This window comes from Danio rerio, chromosome 21, assembly GCF_049306965.1.
Source record: "Danio rerio strain Tuebingen ecotype United States chromosome 21, GRCz12tu, whole genome shotgun sequence".
In the NCBI taxonomy this organism is placed as follows: Eukaryota; Metazoa; Chordata; class Actinopteri; order Cypriniformes; family Danionidae; genus Danio; species Danio rerio.
In genome coordinates, this window is record NC_133196.1 from 21622022 (window position 1) to 21638243 (window position 16222).

General features: G+C 34.3%; 2 protein-coding genes across 6 annotated transcripts in view; one reads left to right on the forward strand and one right to left on the reverse strand.

Annotated features, from left to right (window-relative positions):
- Positions 1–534, forward strand: part of si:dkey-247m21.3 — a 75336-nt gene extending 74802 nt beyond the window's left edge. For all 5 annotated transcript variants that reach the window (XM_017352848.4, XM_073935224.1, XM_073935222.1 and 2 more), the window contains one exon: positions 201–534. In XM_017352848.4, the coding sequence (XP_017208337.2) occupies positions 201–294 (94 nt within the window). In that variant the 3' untranslated portion in view covers positions 295–534. The remainder of the gene's footprint in view (positions 1–200) is intronic.
- Positions 535–5338: 4804 nt separating this feature from the next.
- zgc:86764 lies at positions 5339–16167 on the reverse strand. The gene is given in 14 exon segments (NM_001002684.2): positions 5339–5631; positions 5828–5926; positions 7329–7445; positions 7587–7685; positions 8762–8908; positions 9461–9556; positions 9648–9784; positions 11206–11356; positions 11468–11617; positions 13472–13642; positions 13748–13981; positions 14647–14769; positions 14859–14991; positions 16044–16167. Coding segments are annotated over 14 exon segments (1740 nt in total). The 5' UTR covers positions 16061–16167; the 3' UTR covers positions 5339–5565.
- Between the last annotated feature and the right edge of the window lie 55 nt (positions 16168–16222).

The following is a 16222-nucleotide window of genomic DNA, read 5'->3' on the forward strand; positions in this document are numbered from 1 at the left end:
ACTTTCTCCTTTTTTTTTTTTTGTTCACATCTGTTTTCATTCACAGTCCACTGACATAAGCAATATATGTTATTTTTCTCAGAAAACTGACAAGAAAAGAAAAATCAACTTGCCTTGAACTGTATTTGCTACTTTTCCAAGAATGCTTCTTTTCCAACCAAGCTCAACATATGTGTGTTTTCTGTTTTTTTTGTCTCCAGATTGTCATTTCTTCAAAGCCGAAGGTACAGCGACAATTCCAACCGGTTTCTGTCATGCGAGCTGGAATCACAGGAGTCTGCCATTGCATCATAGCCAAGAGCTCAAACGTATACAGATGCAGCTCAACAGTCCAAATATGTTGAATTAGGACACTGTTGCAATTTCTGTTTAGATGGGTATTCACTGTCATTGATAAAAAAAAGACTATTTTGCAGAATTCCTAGACTACAGTATGTACGGTTGATGTTAGCATGCAGGCATTTTATTAGACAGCCTAAAATCATCAAAACACACACATAAGGGTTGCATCCGAAATCAGATACTTCACACACAATTTATTAATTTATCAAATTCACCAACATGATTCCAGTAAACTGGTTTTCATTACCTCTCATGTTTCGAAACAGATCTCCGCTGATCTGAGTATTTTATTAATTTTTTTTATTTTTTTATTAAATTTAATTTTTATTTTATTTAATTACATTAAATCTACATGAATCGCGCAGAGACACTTAGATCAGCCCCTGGTGGTGGATCACTGAACAGGTATCATCATTTTTATGTTTTAAGTTTGTAGATGTTTTAGTGCGGCATTTATAGAATGATAAAGAATATTACTTAGAGCCCACCATGAAACAAACAACGTATAAGCCTCGAAAATGTAGAAAAGGTCCCCTTTTAAGCAGACACAAAATATGTATTACATAATTCAAGTGCATAAGTTCATTCATTCATTTTCTTTTGGTTTAGTCTCTATTTCAGAGGTCGCCACAGCAGAATAAACTGGCAACTAGTCTGACATATGTTTTAGAGAGCGAATGCCCTTTTAGCGGCAACCCAGTACTGGAAAACACCCATACACTCTCATTCACACACACATACACACACTTATTCAGAAATACTACAGTAATTTATATTAAAAATTGTGTTTCTGAACTTTACTATTGTAAAAATACCATACAATAATATACTTTAGTTTTTACTAGTTAACAGTGATTTAATGTAATGTAATATGCCCTGTAGTTGTAAAAAAACAACAACAATATAGTCATTTATATATATATATATATATATATATATATATATATATATATATATATATATATATATATATATATATATATATATATATATATATATATATATTGCTACAGTTGTATTAATAAAACAATACAGGATTACCACAAAAGATTAATTCAAGTTCTTTACTATAGTATTTTTTCATAGGGGTCCTTTTTATTTTCATCAGTTTTTTCCCGCTCACATAGCTTAGATTTTTTTTATGCTGTGTTAATATGTAACTCATGAAACACACTTAGTCTGATCTTTTACTCCTGTATCTTCCGCAGTGAGGAAATTGTAGAAAATTAAGGTTCGCTAATTTCAATTTCCACTTCTTTTTTTTCCAACATTTGTAAAACAATTAGCCCTACTTCATAAACATGTGCCGATTTAAGAAAGTATGAGATTTCGGACGCAGCCAATATGTGTCAAGAAACGGGAAAGTTTGAAACCGACTTTGGTTTTATGATGCTATATGTGCTTGTCAGCTGCTTAAGTAAATGTAATTGTTCTCATATTAGTTGGAAGGAACAAGTCTGCTTCAGCTGTAACAGTGACAAATATATACTGCTCAGTGGACAGTGGAATACAGACTGTCCTTTTAGCATGTTGTTATTCTTTCCTCCAGTGAAGCTCATTTTCTGACTAAGGAGCTGATACTCCCTCTTTACTCAATGTATTTATGTTGTACCTGTACAGTTTTGACTTCTGTGAAAAGAAGTAGTGGCTTGTCACTGTGTGACATATGTACTTTTATCATATCGCTGTATAATCAAACTGAATTTAAAATGTACAGACAATAAATCTGTTAGACCAAAACTGTTTCTTGAAACTACATTGTTACTCCATAAACTGCATCTGTTCGGCAGTTCTCATCCATTGCATAAAAGCGTCTGTTTGATTGATGTGCCATTGGTTTTTTTTTCTTTTCCCATCGTGCTCCAGACAGCTCCTTGGAGACAGCCAAACTATTTTAATTGTGTAATGCTTCGTATGGACTTGAAAGCATTAGCTTGATCAGGCCATTACATTGTTTTGCCCAAATGAGCCAATTACATGTGGAGGCATCGAGTGCCACTCAAACTCGACCATCAAAGATCTGAATTACTATCCATCTGTGAAACCAATGTGAAGATGATTTTGAATGTGAAATTTGATGGCAGCCATTCTATCACGAAGCCACACAATAGATGTTTTACTCTCTGCCAGTGGCAATCAATTCAGCTGATGAAAAATAAGATCGCTGTGATTTCTGATGTTTTGCTTTCAGGTGTACTCAAAAAATATGCTAGTTAAAGATTTGGGGCCAGTAAGACTTTTTAAAATTCTCCTAACCTCACCGAGGCTGCATTTCTACAATCAGGTAAAACATTGTTGTTGTGAATTTCTATTTGATAATATATTTGAAGTGTGATTTAAAGCTGTCGTGGCAAAGCAGGATTTCCAGCATCATTAGTCCAATCCTAAAGTCACACGAACCTGTGGAAATTATTCTGATATGGTGCAGTTATTTTATTCTCATTCGATAAAGTTTTTGCAGTTTTGTTGAAACCATTTCTATTTATCTATATGAGCAGTATGACACTTGTAGCAGAGCGATATGCCTGTATATCGTCACTGGTGGGAGGTGTGCATTGGCTCAAGGCCACAGGACTTATTGAAGCCTGCAAGTTCTTATATAAATCCATATTGCACTGCTACGAGTGTAATATTGCATTTTTACAACAGTTTGGCGGCATAATCGTGTGTTAAAAAAGAAAATGAAACAGAGTCTCAAACACAATTTTGTATGCAGAACTAGTTTCTTCCGCCATTCATTCACATCTGCAGCTGACGTCAGAACTGCAGAAACCATTGCTACTTCACACACGGAATACAGCGTCACTTTAATGCTAGTATTTGAATGATTCTCTGAATGATGTCTAAAGTGATGACAAAACATTTTTGTTCGCCTTTTTAGACTATAAGGCTGAACGTCATGAAATGCCAATTCCTAGTATTTCTGTTGCAATTAAGATATCACAATGATTAAATACAGCACTACAAATTAAAAAAGAGAGATCGATTTAGAATGTCACTTACCTGATTTGTAGCGATTTGTTCAGCTGTAGTTTGAAACTTATGCTGAGAAAATGCTGTTTTCCTCTCCTAAGGTCTTATGATGTGGTTTCTGTTGCCATCTTGTGGTGGAACGTCAATCGTCACTTTCTTTGGTCTGCTCAGACAGGCTGATAGCAGCCAATGCACTGAATTCGATGCTCCGAAATGATAAATGCTTTAAAATAGGCACTATCTTTAAAAATAAACTTCATTCTTGACTCAATAGTACATTATGTTGTCCAACAGCTGCAATATTTTTCAAACTGTAGAGTGGATTGTCTCTACTTGTCACTGTATGTGGGCAGAGTAATACACAAGGGTAAAGGGTGAAGAGGCCGTTTGAATGCTGTTATTTGCACAATATTGCACGGCTATCAGCGAATCAGATTCAAGAACCAGACAGAACTGTTATATATAATATACATACAAACGGTGGGAGAAATAAGTAATCAACAGCTTAGTCACATGCAGGTGTGATTTTTTTTTTTTTACAGATTCTAAAAATCTTCAGTGGGTCTCGTCTATTCAAACTGATCTTTATTTTGTATTTTCTATTGGATTCAAGTCAGGAGATTGAGCGGGCTATTCTACAGCTTAATTTTCTTTTTCTGAAAACATTTGAGTTTCTTTGGCTGTGTTTTAGATCATTGCCTTACTGAAATGTCTACTCTGATGTCTGTTCTTTGTACCTTGCTTAAATGATTTAAGATGATTAGGCAGATCCTGGATCTTTTAATCTTAATAACTGATCTCTGGCTAATTTTGTTCTTCAAACAAGTTTACGAATCAAATTAAAATGTCTACATTAACTGATCTGAGACCACTGTGTGTGTTGTGAAGGACAGATCTATCGATCCTCAAAATCATGATCAGCAACGCAATGATTGGCTGACGGCACAGCAGCATAAAGACATCAACTGATTAATATTTAAATTAACCATGTGAGCAAAATTACATAAAATTCGTAGTAAACGGTTTCTTAAATATGATACAAATAACTTTCTCTATTTGTTGTGGGTTGCATGCTCTACACTTTCATGTATCAAGAGTATTTAGCAATTAATTTTATTTTCACTTTTAGAGCAGATTTTCTTTAATACAGGAGCCTAAGCTAGTTTCTTAATCAATGTAAGGAATAACTGGCTGTTTAAATTAATTTTGCATAAAAAAAGTATTTGTAAATGTGTCTGCAACTTTTGCTAAGCATCAAATCCCAGTCATATGAGTCAAAAAAAAAAAAAAACGAAAAAAAAAAACAAACTGTCAAATATTGTGCATGTCCATTACCATTTACAAATTGTACTAAAGCTGGGTCGGTACTTTAAAATAGTATGTTTTTGTATCTAAAATGCCCATAATATTGAATGTTCTTTTTGAACCCCTTGAGGAGTGACACCCTGTGACTGTTTCAGAGTGCAGATTGCATATCACCTTTGCTGGAATGTCACGATCTAATCCGGTTTATATGAAATGAGCCTGCTCCCGGACCAGACCTGTTGCTATGACAACAACTCTCGGATGAGTTTTAAAGAACGAAACGATCCTGGATCGTGTCAAATCATCAATAACCAAATTCAGCTGAGGAAATCAACGTATGAAGAACAGATCGTTGGTTTCATCATCATCCTGATAATGTAGATGTTTATCTGAAGCAGCTAATATTAATTCACAATGACAAAAGGCAGAAGGTCTGTGCTTTCACTGCCTTTTTACACATCTCTTTCTTTATGCGTTCAATACTTTTTTCCTTTGTGATTTCATTATATTACAAATAACTTCATTTGTGAAGTAATTGTGTAAATGTTTTCTTTTCATATATGGATTTCTTTGGTTGTTACCAACATCTGGTGAAATTTCAAGGTAACAGCACCTTTAGAAATATGCATTCTGAGAAAAATGGTGACATGTTGAATACTTTTTTTTCCACACTGTATGTATAAAAAAAACAAATATTACACAACAAACAATAAGTCAATTTAAAATGTATAAAGAAGCTTTTTATTAAAAGTAGCATTTTATTGTAAAAATATATATAAATAATTGTGCCTTTTTTAAAAACAAACAAAAACTACATATGAAATGTCGATAAGAAAAACACCCGCGAATTGAATCCTGTACATTCTCAATTCTGACATGATTGACCTGTCATTGACCTAAACCTTGTATTTTATTTTAAAAAAGGTAAACAATTTCCCCATCCAATCAGAGGACATCTTTAACAGTGGAATTGAGAACAGCATCACCGTTTGCTTTCCTGGAGAACTCACTCTGAAATGGGAAACATGAAGAGACATTTGTTAACACATCTTATATGAAGCGAACACTGAATCATTGTTGTGTAGGCCTTAAAAGTTAATGATCTCTCTCGGGGGAATTAGCGGTCACAAATGAGCATCCTTCTTATCACAGATGCTCCATTTGGAGTTAATTTACATCCAGTGAAGTGCTGAGCGATTGAGCTTACGGTAAATGCAGAGTAGCTCATCTGAACTGGTTTCTTGTCACTGTTGAAATCCTGCAGCGGCAAACGTGGGCCAGTACTGGTCTCAGTGGTCTTGGTCCTCTGTTAGACCAAAGACAAAGCCATGTGAACATTAAGCAAAACAAATCTTCAGTGTCAAGATCACACAACTATTGGTTTTACAGAAGTTTAATTGATGCAACAGTGACATCTATGGTCAGCTGAGGGAACTTCTCCATTGTAACACTGAACTTAAAGAGATCTTTTACCCCTAAGCATTTAGTAAGGACATAGTACTTTAGCTGAATCACTGTCATTTAAACCATTCATATAATACCAGTCAATTGCTCCAGGAAAATTTTAGGAGCAAAAAAACATATACAGTTAGCACAAAATTAATACCATACTCATAATGATATATTACGGTCTTTTAAAGCAAATTAGTTTGATTAAAAAACTGAAAATGACCTTTAATTCAATTTCCACAAATAAGTGCATCTGTTACATAAACGAATCATTAGAGCAGTGTTTCTCAACCACGTTCCTGGAGGACCACCAGCACTGCACATTTTCCATGTCTCCTTAAACAAACACACCTGATTCAGATCATCAGCTATTAGCAGAGACTGATAGACCTGTTATAGGTGTGACAGACAAAGGCGACATCCAAAACATGCCGTGTTGGTGTTCCTCCAGGAATGTGGTTGAGAAACACTGCTTTAGAGTCAACTGAATGAACCGGTTAACCAAATAACTTTTTACAGTCTACAAGTCAATCAAAATTCACTTTTTTTTTTTTTACTTTTTTTGGATCTTGAATGCTTGATGCCTTCAAATGAATATATCAGTTGATGGCAGCTAGTTAATTCATTTTAAATATCTTAGACGTGTAAAAACCAACATTCCATGTCATTATTCTGTGATTTAACAATAAAACTGTGTATAGACCATTTCAATGAGGTCAGGTCTTTGGCCCTTGAACATTTCCTGCTTATTTTCAAACTATTTCATAACTGTAACAAGAGGCGATTCAATCATAATTCAGATTATATACAGAAATCAGATAGTAAAATTCAATACCTTTTAAGACCTTTTTTAAGACTCTTTTCATACACTTAAAACCTAAACTAAAACATTCTTCATATGTATAACATTATTCATATGTATATGAATTAAGGCGTCGCCTATAGAACAGCAGAAATAATGGTGCTGCCTTGGTTAGTTACTGCAGCAAACAAAGCAAAGTGACATCAAATATAGCAGGATGCTATATTGCTACAAAGTTGACTGTTGGGTTTTACAGTGTACTGAAGAAAATAAATAGTTACATTCATCTTGGATGGCCCGGGGATGAGTAAATTGCTAGGAAATTTTCATTTTTGGCCGAATTATCCCTTTAAATCTAACCACAGACCTCCTGGATTGATCTCAAGCCAAAAGCTTGAATTGAGTTTTGATTGCTGCAGGCAGGTACATTTTTTTTTTTTTCGTTCTTTTGTTTTACCTTGGCAGAAAGTTGAGGTCTTCCTGGCACACACAAGAAGGTGGTGGAGGAGCCGCTGCTGCTGGCGCTGCTGATGCTGCTCACAGTGGCAGAGCGAGGAGCCAGCTGACTGGGCGTCTGGAATACATTGAGAAGCAAAGAGGCAGGTTTTTTGCAGACAATGTAAAAGCACTTTTTTTTTTTTTAGATAAAACTGTAAAAAAAAAAAAAAAAAAAAAACATTTTTGCAGACAATACTGTACATGAAAACATATATACCTTTCTGATTTTGTTAGGGGTTGGGGTGGCAGCACATGTCATTCCATGGGCTCTCTTTGTGGGAGTTTTAAATTGAGGGGTTTCGGTTTTCTTCGACATCTAGAAAAAGTAAAATCATCGAGGTAAGTGAAGACATCAAGTGATTAAATTAATTATCATAATTTATCATTATCATTAATTTATCATTTTGCAAGTGTTTTTTGATGCCTGTGACTGTATGAAGGTTTTAAAAGCTTTCAGGCATAAGTAATTGTACCGCTTATAACTTTGGCAAATTAATAACGATCAATTTTATTGAATTACTGAGTAGGCAATATTATTTTATACTTGATTATTCAATCACTGTATACCTGAATACACTTCGATGACTAAAAAAACAACAAGGTATTGTTTATTTCAATTGTTTCGTTGTTTATCGAACTTATCTATGCTTGTAGATTGTTTATTATATTATGTGCACTACCCTACAAAATCATCTCAATCAATCTAAATATTATCAATTCTTTCCAAACACAGTAGTTATTCTCCTCTAGTGAAATTGTAGTCATATCGCAATATATAAATCGCAAAATACTTTCTTTTTTTTGCAATCTTAGATTTTTCCATGATCGTGCAGCCCTATTAATCATCTATTTTTTTTTAAGTGAACTCCAGTATAATCTGCTTATTAAAACTTATTTTCCAAAACATATGCAGGTCACACTTTATTTTGATGGTCCAGTTGAGTATTAGTAGACTGACTGTCTGCTTAACATCTGTTGATACTGCTCCTTCAACAGATATTGAACTGACTATAAGAAACTTTGCAAGTACATGTCAACTTATAATCTATTATATAATCTAATTATATAATTATAATTGTCTATTTATAATCTAATGAGAATTAGTTGGCATGTAAATTTAGATGCATTGCAAATTTAATTCAACAAACGGACCATCAAAATAAAGTGTGACCGAAATGCATTCAACAATACAGTATTGGATGGTGTTGTCGTTATTGGAGTTCCCAATAAAATGTTTACAGTGTAAAGTTCATTCCCACAGATAATTATAAAAAATAAGCATATCTGGTGTGCTGTCCAGGGAGAGGGCTGTCAGTGTTGAGCATGCTCCCTGAACGCATCTGTGTGTGCTCCTCTCAAATATAGTTTATAAAACGTCACAAAGTCAGTCACCCTTTCATTCTTCTCCTTATCTTTCTGCAAGCGATGCTCTTCCCACTGGCTGGAGATGTAATCCATGACTCTTTGACCATACACAAGAAAGGATAAACCCTTAACTATCTCCCAATCTTCCACACGGCCTCTCAACTCCTCTTCCAGCTATACATGTAGAAATATACAGGAAAACCGAAATTAGACATATTTATATTCTCAACACAGCTTGTTTACAATAGGAATTTGAAAAAATACAGAATCAATCAATCAATGAACAAATAAATCAACATATCAATAAATCAATAGATGAACAGATGGAGGGACAGATGGATAGATATATAGAACGACTAATAGATAGAAAGACGGATGGATGGATGGTTAGACTGATGGATGGATAGATAAAGACAGATAGATGGATGGATGGATGGTTAGATAGATAGAACGACTGATAGACACAGACGGATGGAAAGATAGACGGATAGATATAAAGACTGATGGATGGATGGATAGATAGATCGATAGACCGATAGATAGAAAGACTGATGGATGGATAGATGCATGGATAGATAGATAGATAGATAGATAGATAGATAGATAGATAGATAAAAATAAAAACTCTTATCTATCTATCTATCTATCTATCTATCTATCTATCTATCTATCTATCTATCTATCTATCTATCCAAGTAAATAAGTAAAAACTAACTAGTTAAGTACCTTTGGGAGCAGTTTCTGCACTTTGCCCCTTTCCTTAGTCTCTCTGAGCAGAGAACCTCCTCTGTTACTGAAGCGACTGGGATCTGCAGCCTTTCTCTATCAAGTGAAACGTACAGAACAAAAAGACAGGTGTGAAATCTCATAAGGCTGAATTTACGGTGGGGATGAGACGTGCTGGATTAAGAACCTCAAACTCTTGAAAGAGAGCCCAGTTCCTCTTCCATTTCTCCAGGTCCTCCAGTATGGGCTGTGCTTCCTCATAGAAAATCTTCATTCTCTGCAGCTCAGAGTCATGGAGGGCCAGCAGCTCCGTGGTGTACTGATCTGTTCAATCAGAAGACAGTTAAAGCTTTTTTCATTCATTAATCCGTGTGTCTGATGATTTCTAATAGGGTTGGCATTAAATAAATTATAGAATCGACTTGATTAAATCTCCAAAATTAATAAAATCAAAGTTTGTTGAGAAAAGCTATGAATGAAACATTTTAGGTGCATGATCGTTTTGAAATGTATATTAAAGTAGTATGATTTTGGATATACAATTAGTAACTGCTAAAAACGCATCGAATCGTTTGTTTATATGATTTATTCAAGACTGCAAATTCATCTGTTAATGAAACAAGTGCAAGTGAAATCTTAATATTTTTAAATTAGAACCTCTGGTAAGTCACATCTTTCCTGTCAACACTGGAATGTGAAAATAAGACATTGATTGACTTATCTGGAGTGTGCATAGGAAGAGCGATGTGCCGGTGAATAGCTTTAATGAAAAGGAAGGGATGCGGCCATCATTTCAAAGGGTTTTTGTAAGCTAAAATAATAAACCAAAGCAGTTCTTTTGAACAGCTCTTGTATATACCATTTTATATAACATATGAGAGCAATGGCCAGCCCCTGCTGTTCTGCCACTATGCATAAAAGGAGGATCCATCCGAATCTCACAAGAAAATGTAACTATATTATATTTTGTCAGTTTAGTTGTACAAAAATTTATGATTTTTTAAAAGGAGGCATGGCACAAATCCCCAGCTCTAAACCCAACTGTTAATGCGAGATATCGTACTAAATTGTACAAATAATATTGTAGGAATTAGCCACTCAATCAAAAAGTTATGAATTGTTGTGACATCTTTCATAGAAAGATAAGAAATATAGGAGAACTATGGGAATATATTTAAATTGGATGATAGCATGATAGAATTATAAAATAGGGGAGAATCCTGGGACAAATGGGATGATTGACAGCTATGGGTTATTTGTTATGTAGCTGTTTAAAGGAGCTAACATACCAGAGGTTCTGACAAAACGCTAGTTGCACTACTTCATTTGCACTTCATTCATTACTAGAACTTGCATTTTAAATTAATCATTTGAATAACGTATTTAGCACTGTTTTTTTAGCAGTTACTAATTGCCACCTACTGGTGCAACAATACAATTGATGCAAAAGTGGTGATTTACTTGATTGAACACTACCACAGACATGGATATTTATATTAAACTTTTATCCCAGTACATCTGTACTAATCTGACTTTGCCTAACTCAGAAATAATACTGTGTGGTCAAAAAGACTGATACTGTTTCATAACTATACATGACAAATGCTGTCTCTGGATTAGCGGGAGCCTGAATATATCATGAATGTTCTTTACGGTGTATTAGTCAGGTTTAATAATCAAGATTGCATTCTTTTAACAATAAATCACACAGCTCTACTTCAGATGACAAGATTTGAGCAGCTTACCATCACAAAAGTGAACATCAAACGCTTGTCTCTGGTCAGGCCCAAACATGCACTTGTCCCAGAGAACAACAAGCTCTTGTCGGACCTTATTGATCACCTCCTCAAGCTGAGCCTTCTGCAGCTCCTCCAGATGCTCCACAAACCTCTGCCACTGCAAGAGGAAATGCTCTCTATTAGCTGGTTAACCACATGAATGTTAAGATCTGTGAGAGACTTCTATAGCCTGATATGACATCCTGTGGGTTAATGGGAAAGCTCTCACCCGTCTGATATCATCAGATAGAGTGCTCATAGCTGGCTCCTGGAACACCTCGGCCTCCGACTCGGGACAGCTCAGACGATTCCACAGGCTCATGGCTCGTTCCTTGAGACTGTCTCGTGCCGAAATCAAGGACTCCTTTTTTATTTCAAGCTGTGAGGAATAAATCATTATTAATCATAAAACGCAGTACTTTTGTACTTCATTAGAAATATTTTAAAATGTAAAAAAAATATTAATTAAAATGAATGTGTGCTTATTATACTAATAGTTATTAACAAGCTAGCAAGTATTACTTTTATGCCAATGATTAATTTTAATGTTTGGAAAAGTGTTAAAAGGATAGTTCACTCAAAAAAATTTCTGTACTGTTTACTCACAAGTTTCCAAACCTTTATGTGTTTCTTTCTTCTGCTCAACTGAAAATATATTTGACGAAAGCTGAAAACCTGTAACCACTGATTTCCATAGTAAATGTTTTTCCTACTATGGATGACAATTGTTAGTTTTTCCAGCTTTCTTCAAAATATTTTATTTTGTGTTCGATAAAAATGTCCACTCCAGTTTAACATTTACATTATCAGGATGATGAAGATAAAACTAAAGCAATTAATATTCATTTACACTGACAAAGGGCAGAGGGTTGCTGAAAAACTACTAAAAGATTTTAAGCTGCTGTCTGGGCTTTCATAGCCTTTTTACACTTTCCTTTCTTCATGTGTTCTATACTTTTCATTTCATTCTATTACACAGCTTAATTTGTAAACTAATTAGATTTGTTTTCTTTTCATACATGTATTTCTGTGCTTGTTTTCAACATCTGGTGAAAATTTCAAGTCTACAGCACCTTAAGAAATATATGTTTTCTGAGAAACATGGTGATGTGTTGAAATTAAAATTTACTGTTTACTCACAAGGTTTCAAACATTTATGAGTTTTTATTCTGTTGACTAGAAAATATATTTTGAAAAAGTCTGAAAACCTGTAACCATTAAGTTCCATGGTACATGTTTTCCATACTATGTATGTCAATAGTTACAGGTTTCCAGTTGTCTTTAAACTATTTCCTTTTGTGTAAAGGTTTGGAACAAGTTAGGGGTGAGAAAATGATGACAGAATTGTCAGTTTTGTGTGAACTATCCCTTTCATTATGGATCCCAAAGCATGTTCCATAAACAGCCTCTAGATGGCGTTATCTGACTGAATAGGCCTACCAAAAAACTGGAATAAATTAAATTTCAAATAAATAATAAAAAATACAAAAACTTAACAAAAAATACGACTTTTAATTTGCGGCATTTGCTAAATCAGATATAACAGCTGTGTTTTCACAACCTTAATACTTCTAAAGTGGCCTGTTATTCTTCTCATGTAATGTGCAATTTAGCAGTTTGTGAATGTAAAAGCTTCAAAGATTGAAATGCGAAATAAATGAGTTACTGTAATGGCCGGAAACAGCCTGTAATTCAGTTTTACTTCCAGCACAAACTTTTATATGTTTGTCACAAATGTGCCTGTGATTCTCATTTTCTGCTCATGAACGATGTCAACTTTGAACCTCACTCATGTCAACTAGACACTGGTTATTGCAAAAGCAAATCCACTGTGCATCCACTTCCAGAGGACGAGGACTTAAATTGACTCAATGGAATTGACAGCACTGCTACAGTTCATAAGACTTTGTTTACAAGTGTTGAGGAAGAGCTGCAGTTCAGATATAGTAATGAACATTTAATTTCTGACAAGCTGCAAGCAGTAGATTAAATCAGAAAGACTGGATCATCTGCCCAATCAGAGCAGTATGCTCTCAGAAATAAGCTTTAGAGAGACCAAATCTTTAATCAAACCATTTCAAACACTGTGAGAAAATATCTGACGCTGCAGTGTATATTCTGAGCAAATGGATGGATTTAAACCAATTGTAGATGATCTCCAAAACAAAAATAAAATCCTTTAAAGTTGATAGAGAGTTTAGACACTTTAAATGAAATGATGAAAGTGTAGCACCTGGCTGAGCAGCAGTTTCAAGGCTTTGATATTGTCATGCGTGAGCAGAAAAATGTCAGCATCGGGGCAGATAGACTCCCGCTCCAGACTGCTCTCTGGTTCATGTCCCAACTCTTCCATCAAATTCCTGATGTCCTCCCGGAGCCCAGAAAACACTTTCACCCTGCTCTCCTACAAACACAGGCAAACTGATTAAGTCACAAAGGCATCCATCCAGAACAAAAAGGTATGAGCATCATTAAAAAAAAAAAAAAAAAAAAAAAAACAGCAAAATACTTTTTCCTTGTTGAGTCTCTCGACGTGTTCCTTGAGTTCCTGCAGCTGTGTTCGAGAGGGCACACTTCCTGTAGGGATATAATATGGATCGGCACACAGAGTCACACACAGCTCTTCGTCCTGCTTCTTAAAATCGTTCATCTCTCTCAAACGTTCATTTTTCTCTTTCTGAAGAGACTCAACGTGGCAGCGCAGGTTCTTCTCCATCTGGAGAACTGTAAGTTTTTCCTCCAGCTATAAATGATAACAAAGAGACAATACGCAGCTTTACAAATACAGGGCTCTATGATTTATATGATGCAAAAACACAAGCAAAATACAAAATGGAATTAGCTTAATGCAGAATGTCATAGAATTTGGCACATTTTGGATACATATACTAAAAGTCTGTGATAGTAAGCCCCAAGCGAATTATGACCAGTCTGAATTTTAAATGACAAAAACAAAATTTAAACACGAAGAGCAGCGAAGGGTTACGTTTTCCAGTGTCTGATTATTTGACAAGAACTATCATCAAAACATAATTTACTGAAAACATTTAACTAAATTTCTATTGTACAGTTAAAATGTACATCTCAATGTAATAATAATTTACTTTAACAACAATAATTTTTACCCTAAAAAAATACCATAATCTATAATAACTTAATCTTTACAAACAAGATAATTGTTCTTTCTTAATCTTTGAGTTTTTTCAGAAAAGCTACAATTAATTATTTTGAATTTAATGTAGTAAAACCCCATTAATTGTATTGCACTAAATGCATTAATTTGAAAGGTTAAAAATCATTACATTTATCTTTTATAAGATTAACTTTAAAAATTGCTTTAAGAAAACTATATGCAATATTTATATATGATACTAAGACACCATTTTTTTATTCTGGAAAGTGTCTTACTTTGAACGGTTCAAGAGTCAGTTCAAGGCACAGCGTGTCCAGTTGCTTCTGGAAGGTGATGATATCTGTTTTGATTCGATGTCTTAAAGCCTCTTCCTCCATGATCATGGAATGTAAAAGGCCCTAAAGAACATAGATTATTATTCTAGAGTAAGTATAAATTCTGCATCTAAACAACTGAAAGGAACAAATACATTAAATTCATAACTTACATCTATATGCTTTTTTACAGTTTGCATTCTCTCCACTCTCTGGTCCTCCATGATGCCGATGCTGTCCCATATGTCCACAAGCCTGGCCATCGCATGATTGATCTCAGTCACAAGAGAGAACGCCAAAGCTTCACTGCTCCCAAAAACAAAAAGCAAAATGGGAATGCATTATCATTATTTTTTTTTACATAAGTACCTATACTATTTTATGTATGCTGCATACATATTTATACAAAAATAACTTTGAATGATCAAGATGACTAACAGATCATTCATTTTCATTCTCTCCCATCTAAGTGTGTGCACGAATTGTATATATAAAAAATTATATTATTTACTTTTTGTTGCCTTGATTAGTCTCCCCTAAAATGTCTTCATTCATTCATTATCCTTTCTAGTCCCCTATTCATCAGATTGAGGTCAACTTGGTTTTATACTCACAAATTCGTTTAGTGACAACTTGTGACACGCTCACTAAACTAAATGTTCACCATGGTACTTTTTAAATATATGGTCTGAAATCATATGCAGGTATGACCATGTTGTACTTTGCGAGTCATTGGCTGCTAATATGATTCCCCATTTCAAATTTGCAAAGAATAATTTCCTGAAATTATAATATTAAAGAAAAAGTCTGAATGTGTGAATATAAAACTAACTTTACCTCTATCTATATTATTTAAAGTCACATCGTAAATAATACAGAGACTTTTAAATTAACGAATGTGTGAATATAAAACCCACTTAACCTCTATCTATATTTATAAGAGTCGCCACTGCGGAATGAACGAACCGCCCTAAAAGTGTATTTTAAATAACTAAGTATATAGAATTCGTTAGCTTTTATATTCAACAGAAAAACGTCATATAGTTCATGAGGGTGAGCATGAAACAAATGGAAGAATTTAATGTTCAATGTTATTTTGTTTATTCATTTTATAAACTGCAAAAATCAGTTTAAAAACACCTAACGTTAACCAAAAAAAGAGGTAACTTAAACAACTTTTTAATAACAAAAGCATGTTTAGTTTTATAGAACTATTAAAGCTTTGAAATCTTTGTATTATATAAAAATGTTTAATGTCAACAGTCACAACGTAACGTTACACAAGAGAATGAGACAACCATATTATTTCATCTTGCGCTGTTTTGGTGGTTTTGGAATCCACATAAAAACACACTTACCTTTTTCGACAAGTCATCATTGGACCGTATGACAACCGTCAGTAATTATATTAAAAATATATCACCTATCAATATTAACAACTATCGTCTCGCTGTGCACAGGACGAGCGGTAAAATTTGAATTGCAGCTGACGTTTTCTTTTCTTCTTCACTGAACGCAACATGAAAAGACACTCATA